Source organism: Seriola dumerili, unplaced genomic scaffold (genome assembly GCF_002260705.1).
Source record: "Seriola dumerili isolate Sdu_G_001 unplaced genomic scaffold, Sdu_1.0 BDQW01000219.1, whole genome shotgun sequence".
NCBI classification, from domain to species: Eukaryota; Metazoa; Chordata; class Actinopteri; order Carangiformes; family Carangidae; genus Seriola; species Seriola dumerili.
Window position 1 is genome coordinate 7,294,530 of NW_019174474.1, and position 19,965 is coordinate 7,314,494.

Here is a 19,965-nt window from a genome sequence, read left to right on the forward strand (position 1 = left end):
AAACTAAATGGCGTGTTGCTTTATGAGTGGGCTGGAAATGAGTCAAAGAAATGGCATCTTGACTTCTACAAGCGAGCTTTGATGCCGGTCACGCTTAATGCAAAACGTAATTGCTGTGGATGTTGCAAAATTTATTTCCCTTTTGAGGCTGTTTTGCTTTTTCCGATCCAAACCATAAATAAGAAATTATGGTTGGTCAATGAAATCATGTACAAGTCTTCGAGTGCAAAGGCATCCTGTGGTTTTAACAGTTTTCACATACAAAATGATAAAAGACAAGAAAAAAAAAACAGGATGTTCATAATAAAGTGTCTCCCTGTGATCAGGCCATGAAATCCATTTACATTTGTGCAATTAGTCCACATGGTGCAGATTCAGATAGCTGGATTGGCTGCTGGCCTAGCTTGGCTGTTTCATATCAATGTGACTTCTCATTTTCTAAGTAGCACCATTTTAAATTATGCCAAAAGCATTCTGCACATTTAGACTCAGGCCTTTCAGATATTCAGGCAACAGATGTTTTTAGGCCACATTACATTAAAAACAGATATCATCCACATGTGACAACTCTCAAAGCCAAAATGACAATCCAGCAGTTTCGTTATCATTGCTTACTACACTTGAAACAAAGTATTAAAACAGAAGGATCTGAGTTTGTGAATGTATTTTAGCATTATACATGACTTCTTGGATGATTAGGTGTTTGATGTATTGTGCTGCAGAGGGAAAGCATACAGACAGAGGCAGGCTAACTCAAGACCAGCTCAGCCAGGAGAGTCTGCTGAAATAAAACTGTAACATTATCAGGCCCATTCTGTGTTCAGCAGCCCTGTGATGCTGCCTCGTGCAGAAGATTACATGCATAATGCTTTGCAGAAGCAGCCAGAAAGCTGAGTACAAGGCAGTAAATGATAAGAGAATCCTCTTTAAAAAAATAAAAAATAAAAATAAAAAAAGTAGCATGTCTCTGCAGTCCAACTGATCGACCTGAAAATAACTTTTGCAACAGTAACTTCCTATTATCTTTCTCATGCTGTGTATGAACTGTTAAGATTCTTTATAGTTTGCCTAGAACTACACACTGTGGTGCTCAGCAGAGATAGTTAAACTTTACCCCAGGTAGCAAACGACTAATAAATCATATTTTGCAGACTTGGCTTGCAGACACACACACACGCACACACACGCACGCACACACAAACACACACACAAACACACACACAATCCTTTAATTAAACTCTGCTGAATAGGTTACAAATCTAGAGCCGCTTTCCTTATCACAACTCCGTGACATAATTGCCCCATCTGCTGCTGCCTTTGTTACAGTGGGTGTGTAAACTACATCAGTAAGTGAGCTGAAAAATTAGGATGAATCACATCAACTTGTAATCTTCAGGTCCGAGGTGCCTTTAAATATAACCTGCTAATGGCTTGGGAAGAAATATTACCATCCTCTCGTCATAATCATTAGGTACGTTTTGTTCCTCTGATAGTAGTACCAGAGAAAGACTGTTTGACCTTGTCACCTGCTCTTAAAAAGGGCATCTGAAAGAAAATGGGCCTCTGACATCTGCTGCTGAATTACATAGCATTGCTATTCAAGTGAAAGGGAAAGTGGTCTCAGACTTTCGGATGCAAAAAGCAAACACTTCATTACTGAAGCAGACATGGAGAGCCATTAATAAAAACATTTCCACAAAGGTTAATCGCTGAAAGTTTGATGTGTGTGTGTGTGTGTGTGTGTGTGTGATTGTGGTTTAGCTGATGAGTCACACAAATAACAAAGCAACTGAGGGACCTCAACATAATAATGCATATCAGTCTGAAAGATGGAAGAGAGAGGTTAAAAGGAAGATAACTGAGGGATAAGTGCAAGCCTGAGAAAGTAGAAAGACAATAAATTACCTCTGGTTTCCATGGAAATTTCTTGTGGCGCTGGCTGAGGAACTTCCGGACGTGGGTATTGTCTCTGCCATTGGCCCCTCCTGTGATTGGCTCATCATCCTTAAAAAGAAAAACACAGAAACAAGGTCACACTTATTCCTCTTTAACTGCAGGGAAGAAACACTGATGAAAGGGAAAGACAAATGAATGGCGGTCTTAAATCTCAGTGGCTAAAGGCTAAAGTTATGCAGGCATGAATCCAAACATCCATCACTGAGGTAACCTGACTCTTCTCCATAAGATACATAATTGATATATGAGATAAAGTAGCATCATTAGCTAAAACCACAACCCTTTCTAGCTCACGGAGGCGCTAAGCAGCATGTACTGCTACACACAGCTGAGAATAACACGAACACACACACATGGCATGCATATCACGAAAGAGCAGGCGAAGGAAACAGGGTTATTTCCCCAGAAGGCTCCTATTAAGACCCTGTGGAATCTCTTCTTCACCATTCGCTCCTAATCCAGCGTTTGACTCGCCAAAAACCCTAATCTCCAACATACTCTAACCGTCCACCCCGCCGGCCAAGACCTCCTCTCCGGGGAGCCTGAACTCTCCCCCTGATCTGGGATTTAGCCCCATGCTCCGGCCAGAGCACCACAGGGCTCTTTCTCTGTGGTCTGCTAAGAGGCATGTTAATGCTGTGGTGTGACGGGCAGGACAGAGCAGAGGAGAGCGCAGGTTCTCAACCAGCTGTGAGGAGATAAAAGACTGCTAGGCTCCCAGAGGAGGAACCCAGTCACAGAGCTGTTAAATGAATAGCAAAGCATCCTCCATTTAGCAGGGATGTCAAGGAGAGACGTACCTCCGCTGAGACAAGCTGGAGAGCTTTTCTGCACCCCTGAAATGAGGGGCTTTTGTCGAGAAGGTGCCAGCGTTTGCGAAAGAATCAGGGGAAGAAAAAGACATTTTGTAGAGTGAAAGAGGCGAAGAGAAAGAGCTGTCGGACACCGAGCCTTTGATTACTTTTTTTTAACTTCCAAGCGAGAGCGATGAAGAGGGGCAAGGAAAGGTAATGATGAAGAAATGTGACAACAGACTCCCCTCATGTCTGCCACGAGAAAAGCATAAAATGCCTGTTGTTCGTGCGTACCCAAAGACTCAAAAACAGACTAGCTTTATCTGACACAAAAACACTCACAAGAAGATCCACTCAGTGAAGGACACAACATTCATATTGCATCAGCTGTTATCTCCCATGAAACAAAGACAGCAGAAGAATAAAAATATGAGACGGGGCTCAGCAGTCAGTAAAATATAAAGCTTAGACGAATCATGAATTGTTAAAGCACCGGGAAACTAGATTTCTACAAAAGAAAAAAGTTCTAGAGGCCTTATCTCGTAATTATGACTATCTCATAATTACAAAATCCAGATCTTGTGATTATCAATCATGGTCATTTTGAGAGGACAGAGGCATTATGACTGATTCAACTGTCTGTCCTATAGGCTCATCTGTGCCTAATATTAGTTGAATATCAATGTAAGTGTTTTTTCTTTTCTTTTGTTTTTTTCAACAAAGCATTTTCAAAAATGTCAAGTTAAACCTTAAAAGTCTTGTGCTATGTAAACTTTAACAAGAAACATAAAGTATAATATTGCCATGGATACAGTGACTTATACTGAGGGCTGTACCATGAGCTCTGCATTTTAGCCTGTATTTGTTTACATTTTGGAAAAATGAAGTGAGCCAGATTAGCTGAAGAAATGTGACAACATGCCCTTTTTGCTATGCACCACTGGATGTACTATCAGTGAATGACTGAAATTTTAAAAACCTGCTGATTCTTAAGCAAGTTCTGAAGTTCCACTTCCTGTCCCATTGGTCTATTGCACATTATCTCATAATTATGAGATTGTTTTCTCATAATTATGAGATCCAAATCTCATAGACTAATTATGAGATCTTCACTCATAATTCAGTCAGGACCACTTTAGTCAAAGGAAAGGTTTTATCTTTTGCAGTAAGTTGAATTTGTCGGTATGGCTCTGGTCTGGAAATTCCCTGAACGCTCCATGTGCACACCTGGAAAGCCTAAGGCAGGGTGAGCAGCAGCAAAGACCCTCCTAGGGCACAGAACAGCATCAATGACAACAGACACAACAGTCAGAGGCAGCATGAAAATGAGGAGCTGCAGCAAAGCAACCTGCAGAGGAAGCAGAAAGGGTAGGGATGCTACAGCAGCTTCAACAGAGAGCCTCGTATAAGATTTGGGAATCAGTAAATCATGTATACAGTATATACATAAATATAGCTGTCTTTTGGTAATGCAATGTGCTTCCATACATTTCAACACCTGCAGCAAAACATTTCTTGACACAATTGCTGGAAAGCTTACGTGATGCGGCATCTTAAATGTTTTGTCTGATATGTATTTTATAGCAGATTACCTTTCATTAGTACCACATTATATATAAAACTATATATGCTGTTTTATATTGCTGGTTCTTTAGTAAAAGTCAATATTTTCTTCTAACCTTCAGATCCAGGACTTTGTCAGTGCAGTGAAACTAATTAACAGACTCACATTTCAGTATGAAGAGTTTACACATTACTTCATTTTTTGATCTATTTCTAGAATATCTAGAAGTTACGTTTGTACATAATGATCTAAAACGGGGCAAAACCTCTTCTGCAATCCATACTGTTTTCACATTCAAATCCTTACATCTCTGTTTCCTCATTAACACTTTGCACCACTGAGTGCTTCATTATGTTCAAGCTGTTGATTTTCTTGGTTTCTTTCAAACCTCTTTGTTGCTACTGTTTCTATCACTTCTAGTAATATTTAGACCTTGAAATGTCATTGCTGTGCTCACAGCGCACAAAACCAAGAGCCAAGAGCTTTTTGTTCCTGCCTGTGACAAGCAGTTACTTTACGACTAATCAGCTTTCTCTATTAGAACAGGTGCAATGACTGTTTGAATGAAGATGAAAAATAATCCATCTAGCTAAAGGACTTTGTGATCTGTGGTTACTGATTGTAATTTAAAGAGGCAGTGTTTTAGAAATAATTTGTTGTCAACCGTAAAAGTCCAAACCCTAAATCACTGCTGGAGTTTGGACTGTAATTCACACGGACACCACTTTCCTACACTTTCCTAAAGCGCTGCCTCAGCTCGATCCAACTCAAAGTCTGCTTATCGATGCAATACTAAAAGGTACAGTTAAACTCATTGACCTGAGGTTGCACTACATCCTTCATCAGCTGTATCTCTTTTTCTTCCACATTGTGTATTGACTTTACACTTCAGCAAGATGTTGTCATTACTTACAGCCTATTACAAATACTTGTAACATTTGCATGAGTCATTATTCCAGAGTTATAATCTCTAATTTATAAGCAGATTTTATACGTTTTTCAAGATTTTTCTGGCACTGGGCCCAGAACTGTGTTATCATGTTTCACTGATAATTAAAGTTGATGCTAAGGGGCCTGTCAAATGGCCTTATGTATTAAACATAGCATCAAGGCAAACCACGGAATATCAATCAGACTGATGAGTATGCAGTGATGCAGTGTTTCCACTACAAACATTTTGCAAGGTGGCCCGCAGCTGCAAGATTATTGCCGCCACTGCTTCAGAATCTTATGAAATATCAATAAGTCGCAATTGCTCGACTTTGCAGAGGGCTTTCAATTTGAAGCGAAGTATACAGTAAGTGGACACGTCCATGCATCTATGCATGCACAGTAGGCCTGCCCCCCGTTGCTGAAACAAATCCTAGAGGAAACAGTGGACTGTCTATTTATCATGTGTTTACATTGCTATTTGCTTTGACTTCACTTCACTCAAACAGAATGACAAATGACCTGTAATAATGTGGGCATTTGACTGCTATGGGAGCAATGCATCAGAGACAGAAAGAGTGGGATAGTAGCAATTAATTACAGCCAAACTAAGTTGTTTCATGTATGAACACGCATGGCAGAGCTGCTAACCCCGAAAGGATTGATTGATAGATGAATTTGTCTGATCAGTGAGCTCCTGTCACTTATATTCATCCATCCCAGCAGTCAAAACACCTTGTTGTACTAGGTGCTGGCCCCCCAGTTGTTTCCTTCCAGACTCCCCACGTCCATAAAGCACAATTCAAATGATGACCTTGCTGATCCTAGCCCAGGGAAACAGCTGGAGCCAGTGTCCTAGAATACCAATGAGCTTAATTAATCTCCCTTATTAAATACAAACAAGCAGCAGTCTGCAGGAAAGGGTGTGTGTGTGTGTGTGTGTGTGTGAGTGTAAGAGAGAGAGAGAGAGAGAGAGAGGGAGAGAGAGAGAGGGAGAGCCAGAGGGAGAGAGAGAGAGGGAGTGAGAGGGAGTGCGAGGGAGTGCGAGAGCAGAGCTCGTTCCACAAATCTCTTCACCCACCCACCATGATAACCCCTGTGAATGAGCTCAGCTCAGACGGCTCCCAGAAGTCCACAAATCAAAGTTTCATTTCCAGCGACCTGTAATATGAAAGTTAATAACTAGAGCGGAATAATTACATTATTCTCAATTTTTCATTCATGTTAACCACCACCGAGATATACAGTATGTTAATTAGTCCCACCATAATAATAATATATAATACATAATATATTCCCATTTTTCAACCTATGGGAGCACTGAATCAACAGGGGCTCCTGGTCACTGGATGTTCACTGCTCTTATTAATTCGTGTAGCTGGAGGCAAAGATACCTGGATGACATTTACTGTCGTAATGACTAATCACAATGATCCATCACCAGAAAGGAAAGCTGTGATGTTTCCCTCAACTGTGATGGTGACGTTTCTGAATCATAGCATGAATTTAATATTGCAGACAGATATTCAGAAACATCATATTGTGTATCAGACAGTCCTGGTTAGGAATGTGATACCATGGACCAGACATTTCCATCCTATCTGACAAGATGGCACCGGTTGTGAGGCATAACCTGAGAAAAATAGCAAAATAGGAGAGATGGGTGAAATGAAGGGAAAAGACAGAGAAGAGAAAGAGAGAATAAAGACATAAAAAGCAGCATAACACAAGGGAGACGAACAGGGACAAATACAAAAGAGAGAAAAAGTGACCGATGGAGCAATAAAGAGAAAAAAGAGTGACTGAGAGAAGCCCTTTGAAAGGTTCTGCACAGTCGCTGTGCCAGTCTACTCCTCAGAAATCCCTCTGGCACAGAGAAAGTCTGAAATGACTGCAGACTGCCAGAATCTTTTTCCCACCTCTCTTTAGTGAACAGACCAAACAGACCAGGTTCTGCTTGGTTTCAGAGCAGTACCACAGAGCTCTGTGAAGTATTACACACTCACCCGCACTGTGGCTCTGTATGTGATGCGACTGCAACTGAAAAGATGGATTCTCAGTTCATAATTCTCAGGATACACTGGATACCATAGGATACACTTTTTCTCTATGCAACAGTTGTAGGGGGGAAAAAAAACATCCTCATCAGATTCTACTTTAAAACTTAGGTTTTGTGAAACACGTACAAGCATACATGCTTAATTCAGTGCGAGGGTAATGCAAAGAAAAGCCAAAGCAAGTTTTCATGGCCACAGCGAGGCTTTCCATTAATACTTCCAGAGAATTATATCAACTATTACACATTATGAAAAATCCTGCAATAGTAACAACACATAGTACGTGTTTCCTCATCTTACCCAAGGTTAACTTCACAGTTTTCCTCCTGAAAATGAGGAAAAAATAAATAAATGTAAGTCTAATTCAAAAAAGAAGACAGAGGTGAGTGCACTGGGCTTATTCTTGCCATTCTGGTGCTTTGGTATCCATAGTTTGACTCAGGAACCTTGACTGAGGAGTCATCCAAGCACTGAAGCATTTTACAGAAAAGACGAAGATGACGGCGCGTTTCGCATGTTGGTGTCGAAAGGTCTTTTAGTGACAAAGAAAAGCACTGCGGGGTTCAAACAGGAAACCTATGATTTTCAAAACGTTCTGCAGATTGCTGAGGGAAGGGAGTCGGATAAAGACAGAGATTATGTGGCTCTTTTCTTTTTTATTTCTCTAGGTCCGACCTTGGAGGACCAATTATGGCATCTCAACACCAGGAGGCAGAAAATAACTTAATTACCCTCACAAGAGTCTTGTGGGGATGCAAAAGCATGTTTATGCAAGTCCTTGGGTGCTTTCATGGGGAAAGGAGCACAACAAAGCTCATGGTGATTATTAGAAATGTCTTCAAATGTGGCCCAAATGCATCTGGTTCTACACTACCCATTAAGCACGCTCCATGGCAACACCACAAACCAGTATGAAACAGTGTTCCTACATGAAATACATGATAAAATTCACGAGTGTGTCTACTTGTGCTGTGCCGTCAGTTTCATCACTCTAGCATTATTTCGTGTTTCAAAGTATATCTTGTTTTCAGAGGCTTCAGAGGAGAGACAGAGGTGCGAAGAATGAGTCAGTCATTGGCCTTTGATCTGCACACAAATGAAGATCGCTCATGAGTAGTTATTGTTCTCCGTAACAAAAGATCAGTAGACTGCTTTTATTGTTGTATTTAATAAGATATTTAAAAATACAGCAAGTTAACACAGCCGGAAACAAGGCTGCCTTCAGTCGAATTCTGTGTACTTACTCAGTAGGTAAATTGAGCAATTAGTGCCTGCAAAGCTGTTCATTTTCTATAATAGGAGATCATTTAGGAAATTTTGCAATGGAGCCCATTGTTTTTGGAAAGCTGGGAAAGCTGCCTGACGAACGCTGGCCCCTTTGATATATGTCTAACACTGGCACATCAGCAAACACTGCTGGAAACTGAAACGTAATGTTTGCCTGTAGACTGCCATATGTTGATGTGGCTGCTGCAGCTGCTGGCTAATGAATACGATTGTCCTGGGAACCACCTCAGTGATCCTGGATCAGCACTCGTGAGCGCCGAGCAAGTGGCTGAATAAATCTGCACCCTGATCTCACAATCAGCCGTTCTAGTCTATTTCAGTAAGAATGCAGCTTTGGGAGCCCCAATACTTTTACAACCAAATCCCTATCCCTTTTAACAAAATGGCTGGCATTGCTGAATAGAAATCAGCCCAAGTGCATTCAGTTAAACTATTGCAGAACAAATCCCAGCCAAGAGCAACTATTTTTGTCTCGCTGCTTGCATTATTCATGTAAGAAATTACATGCCGGTCAATGGAACAACAGTAGAAGGGCTGAGTGAGGAAGAGAGGGAGAAAAATGGAACATAAATAAGGGACGGCTGCAGTCGATAATAGGAGTGATAGAGTCAGTGGCTCCAATTCATTGGTTGGAAGATTAATGGTGCAGAGATGAGTACGGCAGGGAGACAATAAGACACAAAGGAGAAGAAGGGGGGGGGGTATGGACGGATGGTGAGAAGAAAAACTGCAGACAGTTGAGAGAGAAAAGGGAGAGAATGAGCAATTATTATCCAGCATGGGTACTTATAGAGCACTGATTTTAATGTGATGATGTCCTAAGTGCATATAGGCCTGCTGTGATTGTATGTGCGTACCCATCCGTTCATAACAACAAGTACATGTAGCATATATTGAGGTGTACGTGCATCACAGAGTGTGTAATTTATCGATTTAGGTCTGGGACAAGGTAGCAGGGCTTCTGTCACGCTTCAGTCCACATCAGTACAGCAGGCATGTAAGGACAATGGCTGTGAAGAGGAGTGCAGTCTCTCTGGGGATCAATGGTGGTCTGAATAGCTTGGTCTCTGTTTGCACTCATGTGCAATCATTTATGGCCCACTCATTAAAAATGAAAGCGTATTTGTTATCTAAATATATTTTAGAGGAAGAACATGCAAAGTAGACCTACAGGTAAACAAACAAAAAAAAAAAGGCTGCAGCAATGCAACAAAAATATTTGGCTCACCCACTAAGGACAGGATTTTGTGTTAGGCTGAGAGGTGGAGAGAGAGAGAGCACGAAAAGCTTAAACCCTCTGTTTGATAGCTTGTAATCTTTGCACTGTAATTAAAACGGTCTGAGAGGTGCTTCAGTGCAGCCTTAGGAAAAATACTCAGTTGAAAGACAGCTAAAGGTGCCTTTAATCATTATACATCCAATGTTTGTAGAGCTTTAACAAGATAGGGGTCAGAGAAGTAGAAAAGGAGACATGGTTGGAGGAGAGCTGAGAACAGATGCAGACAGTTAAGACAGAGATCCAGCATCTGAACAGGACTCCAGCCTCATGCCGTGCTCTCCCTTTGCTGAAAGACTGCTGCATTTTTTTCAATTGTCTGAACAACAAAATGTATTATTCTGTACCTGTTCTATCACAGTACGTTTTGGAGGAAAAAGGGGAATAAAGAACAGAGGTTTATCATTTGTATTAGGCCTGGGTTTTCTGTCCAGGCTGATAACTACTGATGGGGTGCGACATGGGGCAGCTGGTAAACAGAACAGGCAAACAGTCAACTGCCAATCATCCTCGACCTGCTTGGCGCTCAGTGACCTAATCAACACCGAGCCCGCTGCAGAGAAACCGAGGCGAGTCTGAGACATAGATGGACACGGACACACAGACCGACAGACAGACTGACCATGCTCTGAGGAGACAAGTATGTTCACAGTGACTGTGAATTATCTTGTGTGTGACACTTTTTCCTTAACTCTGTTTCTCATCCCTAAACAGACATAGAAAACAAGTAAATGGGCAGATAAATGTGTTTTTTTTTCCCCCCAAACTGTTCAACAACTAAAAAAATCCTATCAGCACTGGCCACAACGTGCTCAGAGTACAGCCACATATGAAAAAGCACCTGGCAGAGCAGAGCCCTTCAAAGATTTAAAAAGGCTTAACGTCTTCACAAAAGTGTTTTCCTCCAACACCAACAAAGATGAGAGAAACAATAAAGCAACCATATAATATTTGCTCGTCAGTAAATGTAGCCAACTAAATTAGAGCAGTATGCAGCCATAAGCACAACAACATTATACGTGAGGGCCTGTGTGTCACATCAGGCAAATTTTAGGAACATCTGGTAAGTGTTTTGCTTGTTTCGCACTTTCCTCTTGTTTGCTAATAAATGCTAATTAACGAGCTAACCAGCAGATTTGGATGGAAAGAAGCAGAGGCTAATCTGAATGTGTCTGTTTATAAGGATTAACTGTGTAAACCACATAGAAAATAATAGCTTCAGCAAATTTGTCACTTGTGCCACACAACATTATTTTGTATAGCTGTTGTTTGTGTGTGTGTGTGTGTGTGTGTGTGTGTGTGTGTGTGTGTGTGTGTGTGTGTGTGTGTGTGTGTGTGTGTGTGTGTGTGTGTGTGTGTGTGTGTGTGTATGTGTTTAAAGGACTCTTCTGTATTCTTTCTGCAGGTGTTAAAATTGCACATCAAGTCTAAACTGCTGGTATTCCTTTTTTCTTTTCCAATAGGTGATGCAGGGAGATGAATGTAGAACTGATCAGACAATAATCAAAAAGGTAAAAAGCCAATTTCCTGAGGTGCTGTGATGACTCAAATCACGCTGAAGGTACTTTTTTGACTTCATTGCTTTCTCAATGTGTGCATCCAACTGTGTCTTTGTCGCACTCGTCACCCAGAACCTCAGCAAATCTGGTACTTCAGGACATGAAAGCATATATGTAAGATACTAAGCGAATCCCTCCTCCCACTCCACACTGAATTGCTCGTCTGATGTAAAACCAAGGATGTAACAAGAGGTAACTCTTATCCATGCACACACACTTAGCTCTACATCATATATCTCATTAGTTAGTTACATTAAAATGCTGAAGTGAATTATGAATGAAAGAAGGGCGCGTGTCAAGTTTAAGAACAGGAGATACCAGGAAATGTTGAGCCTTACACCTGGAAGTGACCCCTTCGTAACCTCAGCCACAGTCAATAATGAATAGCAATTCACATGCGCACTAACCCACTCCCATCCCACAGCCCACATCCACACACTTTCACGCTGATCTGTGTAGACTGAACAATGCATTTGAGAATACTTGCATATACTGCCAACAACAACGATAATGACTGACTTAAGTATACACCCGCGCTCCCAAGTTAATGCGCACTGGTGGCTGTGTCGCTGCCTGGGCTCGCACGTATACATGTGTTCAGTACACACAGGCACACACAGTTATACACTTCATAATGATAAAAACTGGGCTCAGGAGAAGGTTGTTGCCAACAGCAAGGTGGTAGAAGGTGGTCGTGTCTGCATTATCTATGATGATAAGTTAAGAGAACACAGAAAGAGGACCCCGACTGCTATTACGAAGATTGTGCAGAGATTAGCTATGCCCGCAATCAATACTTGAATCTTCTTATCTTACCCCTGCTGAATAAATACACTGATAGCAAAACTCATACAGGAGGCCTATGTGTCTCTTTCTTGCTCTGAATATGTTAAGAGCATTGATAAGGGATAACACACAGCAAGTCAGCCATTATCACAAAATAAGCCCAAAAAGAGTGGCTCACCAGTCTCCCACTAAGATAATATTGTTGACTTTATTACAAGAAGAAAGACTTACTGAATAAATGTTTATTTCATATTTATTAGAAATTAAAGTAATTTTGTTTGTAAAGAAGAAAAAGATTACATATAAACATGTGCAGCTGAGGAAAAAATACACTAACCTCTCTGTTTAAACAGGGACTTTTTTTACAAGAGAAACAGCTGTAGCCAGCAACACTAACAATGACTCCATGTCATTTAGATGTCCCAGTAAACCAGGCCATGCCAGCATACACAATTACCAGCGCACGTCACTGGCACACCGGCATCTAAGTAGAATGGAGCTATTAGTTACACCTGTATTTGACAAAGTCAAAATGTCTGCGGTGAGGAAGTTCCAGAGGCGAGCGGTGCCAGTGGTGTGGTTCTGTTATCAGGCTGGAGCACGAGGGGGTGGGGGGGAGCGACAGGCGCTGTGCAGCAGTTTCTGCTGTTGTCAATTGACAATTACAGCTCATGGCTATTTATCTCCCCTGCAGTGAGCGACAAGCCGACAATATGTTTTCTGGAGCAGGAAAAGAAGACATTCTCAGAGTATTAGTTGGAGTCGGTGTTCACTTTATGTCTTCCCAAGCTCTATCTTACCCTTTATGTGTATTTTGTTTAGTAGATCAACCCCAGTACCCAGCCCTCGACTCTTAATGTAAAGCAAATCAAGGGCTGTTTGTTCTGCCCTGATGGGCGTTTAAGGTGCTGACCATGAAGTGCAACGTGCCCAGTTTCAGTGTTGATGCATTTCGCTGCCAATGTCACATTTTTTTGTCACTTTTCTACAGTCAGCAGTCAAATTAAAGGCATAAAACACTCCCCCAAATACATAAAAAAAAGAAAATCAAGGGCAGTTTTTACTGCAAAGTGGTTTTTATAAAGCTTTGAAAAACAAGAATAATTTGTGAAATACAAAGTGTGTATTAAAAAAAAAAGCTGTGTAATCATAAATGCAGCCATGTGTTTAAGTGCACGCCACTACACGAGCCGTTACATCCAGAACTTACAGCTAACAAGACATATTGACTGTGTAATGTGTGCTGAAGCACATTTCGCATGCAGTATGTGTGATATGTAGGTTCCTTACTGCCTGCCCGGTTTCGCCAACTGACATTTTTGCTGACCAGCACTCCCAAGCTCTCTGTCCTGCTTTAGTATTTCCCTCCATCCATCCTTCTAGCTTGGGCAATATTCCAGCTCTTTCCTTCTTCCTCTTAAAAACACTGTTAATTTAGTGTGATCTAACTTTTTCTCAGAGTCCACAGAGAGAAAAATGAAAACTTAATACAAAATCACCCCAACCCTGAATAGATGTATGAAAGACCACTTATTATGTAAGCTCTTAAAGTGCACTTAGGAATGTTTGCCAAGCAGTCTATTTCAAGTCTCCTTAAAGACCTTGTTCAACTCAAAAACTAACTAGGATTAATGGTAGCAGGGTAAGAAACGATCCATCAGAACAAATCCTATCCTCAGCTTTTCCATCCAGGCTAATGACTGATAAAAAAATATTCTGGAGCAAAAGAAAAACAGAGACCTAAGGGGAAAAAGCTTGATACCTGAAGCATGACAGTAAAAAGCTAATCAAAGGAAGCTAGAAAAAAACACAAAAGCTATCATGAAAATATGCATATAGGTTTAAAAAAGGCTTTCACTTTTTTTTTTTTTTTTGACTTTGCTTTGTTGTGGTACTTTTAATTTGGAAGACTAGCCAGTGGGACACAGGAGATGATGAGAAAAGCTTGTGGCCACACCGGACACAGTTCTACCTCACTTAAATAAACACAGTGATGAGCCTGTGGCACCAGGGGATGACTTTTTTTTTTCTTCTTTTTTTTTTTTTTCCATTTTTACCTTTTCATCCCTTCCCTGCCCTTTTCTTATTGCCTCCTTTAACATTTTCCTATTCAGGCTAAGTCTTTCATCTCAGAGGAAGCCCTGTAGCTCTGCATCCATGCATGGATTTCATGCATCTACATGCAGTATGTGTGTGTTTTAAATGACCAGCATGTTTGACCATAATGACGTTTGCATTTTTGAAACACCTGCTTTTGCTCCTGGAGCCTCTCTCGCTCCTCAGTCCTGTCAGCGCAACTCAAACAGACATGAGCAGCTTTGGGGAGGAGGAGGCGTCCGATTAATAAACTGTGTCAAAATGAATGTCTCTGCAGCTCTCTCCTCCACAGCACACTTCATCAACTGCGCACCTGTTCTCGCAGCCACCTGTTGGTCTGGACTCTGCTGTCTCTGTCAAAAAAAACTCACTGCACTTTTTCCTCTCTTCCCCTCTCTCGCCTCTGTGTGGCTCCATGTTGCACAGTCATCTGCAAGCATCCCTCATTCCCTTTGTCACCAAGACAAGACAGACAAGAAGTGATTAAAACTGCCCCTGCTGCTTTGTGTTTAACGTCCCACCGTCAGCTCACTATACAGCCTCGGAGCCACTTCACAGCGACGTGCTGCCTCTGTTTGGCCCAACAGGTCTTTCACATCGCCAAGTCACACTGCAAACGACTGAACTGAGGTCACATTTATGCAATTTTATTCAGGAAATTATAACCTGGCAGAGAAAACTTACTGTTTTCTCTTTTATATACATTTTTGCAGCAGCAGCAGCAGCAACAGACCTTTTTTTGTCTTCTCTCAGTTACAGCTTCAAAGTGGAGAATTATTTGGGCTGAGCCCTAAAAACAAAATTCCTACCCTAACAAGAATGAAAATGTCAGAATAGTTTCTGGCACAACACTAACAGTGAGAATATTGTGAAACCTTTCTAATGGCATAAATGGTATTTATAATAATGACAGTCTGGTTGGTCCAGACAATGGATGTCTGCTGTCTTGTATTTCATCTTCACCTGTCAGGTTTCATAGGAGAGCCTGTGTTGTGTGAAGAATGCCTTTTCTACATATCTCAAAAAAACAAAAACAAAAAAAATACTGTTCACCGATATAAATGGCTCCTTTTATCACCTGTGCACTATTTTGACACTTGGATTGCTTTCTCTGCCTCACTTTCACATTTCATCATTCTGCCTCTAACCTCTGTGACATCAGCTCTATTTTAGCACCCACACAGCAAACTCACTACCAACTTGGTGGCATGGGTATTCAACGGTGTCTGTGCATGTTAGTGGAGATGGATGGTAGCAAGAAAAGAACAATGAATCTTCATCATAGTCCGTCACTGTTTCTCTCTCCTCGCCCATACACTCACACACACGCGCACACACACACACACACTCACATTCCCAAGCTGCTCCTTTGTCTTCAGGCTGTGTTTGTGTATCTGCTCGTTCAAACCCTTCACCCGTCCTTACTTCAGTTTTCTGTCCATTCATCCATCCATCCATCCACCCATCCACCTGACCATCCATCCACTCTCTGGACACCTGCAGGGCGGTGGAAAGGTAATTTATAGCTCCATTCCAGGACACTGAGACCTCCCCCATTTACAGCACACCCACATTGTTCTGCAGCCTCTGTCCCTGTGAAGCAGGCGCGTGGGTCTTAATTTCATCTACCTGCAGGTGTCTTGTCAGATCACAGATGACATGTACTGTACCATCATATACCTGTGATACTATATAAAGACTCCTCAGGACACTCACGTACTGTGTGACACTGCTCGCTACAGCAGTACTCCACATAAAGACTGTGATGTGTTCTAGTGGTATACTGTATGTTTAATATTATTACTTTCTTGTATAAGTCCTTAACTTACTGACACAAATTCCTGGAAAATAAATTAAAAAATCATTGCATCTTGAACTTTTATTGCATTGTTACAGAGTTTCCCGTGCTGGAGGAGGACAATGATTGGCCGTGACACAGTGGTTACTCAAGGTCAACTCTTTTAATCTCACTCTGTGTGTCTGTTTTATAAACTCTTCTTTTTTTGACTCTCTCCAGCAAGTCTACATCCAATAGTCTGTCTGATTCTCTCTTTTGTTCTGCCTACACACAGCTGTACAAGGCTGGAAATAAAAGATCATTAAACATGTATATTATACAGTCCTTCTTTTATGGCAGTAAGTATACTACAAATTCAACCAAACTCGGTACAACTTAACTGCAGAAACATTAGTTTTTCTACATGAAAAAGCACAATAAAAAATATTTTCTTTTTTTTTCGTCCATTTTCACACACAATAGTCATGGACAATGGTCCAATCGGAGAACACTTGTGTTATGTTGCAACAACCAGCGACTCCACATTGAAGCTTGTGAGATGGAAAAGATGGAGGACTTCCAATGGACTGCTGTTTTAGTTTTTAACCGCACTGCATGTGTGCAATGTGGGACCCTTATCCTATCATAGATGTTTGGCTTGCACACTGTTAGTCTTTGCTAGCAGTTTGACAACTTTCATTTTATCCATTTAACCACTTTTTATGCAAATAACAGATAACCCTCCACATAAATCTCTTCGGTAAACCAAGAGAACTTGTAGTAGCATCAATATCCGCAACATAAAATCTTTTGAATCCTTTTGACCCTGAGAGAGACTTGCTGCATACAAAAAGCTACAAGCACCGGCCACTGTGGGGTTGTATGCACATTCTTGCGAGCGTGAGGTGAGTGAGGTGAAAAAAACGATCAATATTGCAATACATCATAGTGTGGCCTCTTCCTACTGTTTCGACACACACTGGAACCTGCGCGTTCCTACACGCTCAGCAGAGATGCTGCTTCTGCCACCTGAAGCCAGGACAGGTAAAGAGGCGTTCCAAATACAGACAGAACCAAAACTGCACTCCTCAAGGCGACTTCCCAGATTCTGGTGAGTGCAGCTGAGAGTAGAAAAAAAAACAAAAAAAAAACAAAACGAGTTAATGGAGACATGTCAAGCCCCGCAGGCTGTGGCTGTATTTTGGAGAATTTAAATACTTAAGGGAGAACTTTTTAACAATTGCCATATTTTCAGCCATCTGGGGAAGATTTGTAGATTCTGTTCTGTGTGGATTTAACCAGCTGGAGATGTTTTTGAAAGTGTTACTGGTCTTTGTCATCTCTACGTCGAAATATCAAGACAAGCGGTTGTTTGCAGGTTGACTGCTCTGATCTTGTGGAGTTGTCAGTGAGCAGAGTATTTTAAGATTAAGAAAAGTCGCTAACCACAACAGTTACTGATAAAATACAGGTACCTGACGCATCCTTAATGTATATTTTTAATGTGATGGTAATAACATTGAGATTGACCTTGGGAAATGTTCGTCAAAGTGCAATTCCCTGTTAATTAAATTCAGCAAACCTTTACTTCACATACAGCGGCGGGAGAAGTGATTTTGGATTTTCAATTGACAAGCACATTCCAGAGACAAAGAGACACTCACTCAAACTACATCATCGATTCGCAGGTTGCAATTAACATAGTATTGCTACTGTCCGATCAGGCACAAATTGAAAAAGCCAATAAAAATTGGTTTTCTCCCACCAGCTGCCATCTCACAAGACTCTGAAAATGGCCACTCTGGATCCATGCATGCCTCCCAGCCAGCGGCATTGACTCGTGTGTCAATATACCTGCAACCCTTTACTAGCTCAAGTGAGAAAAAATCAAGACAGCGGGTTGTTTAATGACAGAATAAATCCAGGAGAACGCTTAAAGGAATTGATATCCTGACAATAATAACAGAGCCAAACAAAGCACCTCAGCAGCTTGCTCTGTCTGCCCCTGTAGCTAGATTAATAGACTACTTGGTCTGCCTGTTTAGGCCATTACCCCAGGATCAGATAAATGAAGAATAATAACCTTCTTTCCATTATCTCAGCTGTTTCATAGTCATGGTCAGTGTTTAATCTTAAATCCATTTTTTTTTCTCCCTTGAAGTGCTGTTATGACATGCAAGTTGTCACAGCAGCACATAATGTGTAAGATCATATCTGTGCGGCATGATTGGAGAAGCTGGTAAATGAGGCCTGTGTCATTTACTACTCACAAAGACTTTTAAAGGTCAAACCCAAACTGTGGTTTCTATGGTAATCACAGCGGTGAGGTCTGTAATTGTCAAGAGCAGCAGGTTGCATTGACTAAAATATTATGGCATTATAATTATATCATTACGCGAGTATTATAATAGAACAGTGTAAAATTGAATTTTAATGTAAATGCTACATACTACTTTTCTCAAACCTATTTAATGTGTTGAGACGAGGAGGAGGAGGGTGAGGGAAAAGAGGAGGGTGAGTGAGGAAGAGTGGGTGAGGTTTTCGAGACACTAATGGAGGAGCTGATATAAGAGGGGTGAGGAGGAGGAATGATGAGCTCTAAGAGGAGGAGAAAGGATGAGTGGGCTTCTTTACATTACTACAGACTCTATACAGAGATAAAGATTTCCCTGTTAAGATTTTAGGTTTACTGTTACATCTCTTCTCACTCAGGACACTGAATACCTTTTAGCTGGGCTCGATACTAATATATTATTTTTTTCTGAATGAGAAAATAAAATGACTACATTGAAATGAGTGAAAAATGTAATTATATGCAAACAGCATTGTAAAACACCTTCTAACCATCCCAATTTAGCATTAATAAGCAACATATACACAATTAATAAACATCGAAACACTGTAACTCTCTGAAGTATCCACAGCTGTCAACAGTTAATGAATAGTTGAGAATAAAACTGTTGTATTCGTATCAAATTCAAAACATCCTATAACAATATCAACTGGACATTTTCCTATTTTATTATATTTACGAATGAAATATTTATCAATTTACTCTCCATGACAGCTGAGCAAACTCCATCCACTGATGTACACCATAAGATGTGGCTGAAAGCTCGAGAGGAAACCTAGTAGGTGGCCTTTGAGTGGCCTTGAACTCTTTTGTCAAATTACAATTTCCAAGGTCAAGAATTTAAACTTCAATTTTAGTTTTGAACACTTGATGCTTGATATGTATATGTGCATAAAAAGTTAATGAAGGTTTTATTACACAATATAAGGATTTGTTCATATGTGTAACCAAATATCATTAAATATGATTACAGCTATTACACTTCATCAACCAAACATTTGGGTGAGGAGAAGAGGAGGGCGAGGAGAAGCACTGCTTATAAATGCTTAACGGCTGAGTTTAGCTAAAGTGTCACCATGTAAACTACGCGCAAACAAAAGCTTCTCTTCCCTCTTTAGTAAGGGTGAGGAGATGAAGACTGGCAGAAGTAAAGGAGGCAGAAGTTACAGAGAAGTGATGACAAGGCAAATAAAAGAGCTGGAAGAGAACAAGGTGGGTGACCATGGGTGGTGAGACAGGAAAAGATCCTGAGGAGATCAATCAGTAGGCTCCAAGTGTCTGGCCTCTGCCCGGACAGCGTGGGGACGACAGAGATCAATGACGAGTAAGGCCAACGGGCTGGTTCACCACTGGAGACAATATATTATAGACTGGAAACACACACTCCAGCCCAATGAAGGGGAGAAGGGAGAAGAGGAATGGGAAGGTTTGATAGAAGGAGGTGAGGGAACGGAGGAACGAGAAACGATAAAAGAAAAATCCTGAAAGACTGAGACACAAATTGAAATAGTGCGACAACATGAGCAGGG

The 19,965-nt window shown here is 41.1% G+C and overlaps 1 protein-coding gene across 1 annotated transcript in view; it reads right to left on the reverse strand.

Annotated features, from left to right (window-relative positions):
- Positions 1-19,965, reverse strand: part of b4galnt4 (beta-1,4-N-acetyl-galactosaminyltransferase 4) — a 126,316-nt gene that overhangs the window by 53,807 nt on the left and 52,544 nt on the right. Inside the window, exon 3 of the mRNA XM_022754645.1 lies at positions 1,906-2,004. Coding sequence (XP_022610366.1) covers positions 1,906-2,004 — 99 coding nt within the window. The remainder of the gene's footprint in view (positions 1-1,905; positions 2,005-19,965) is intronic.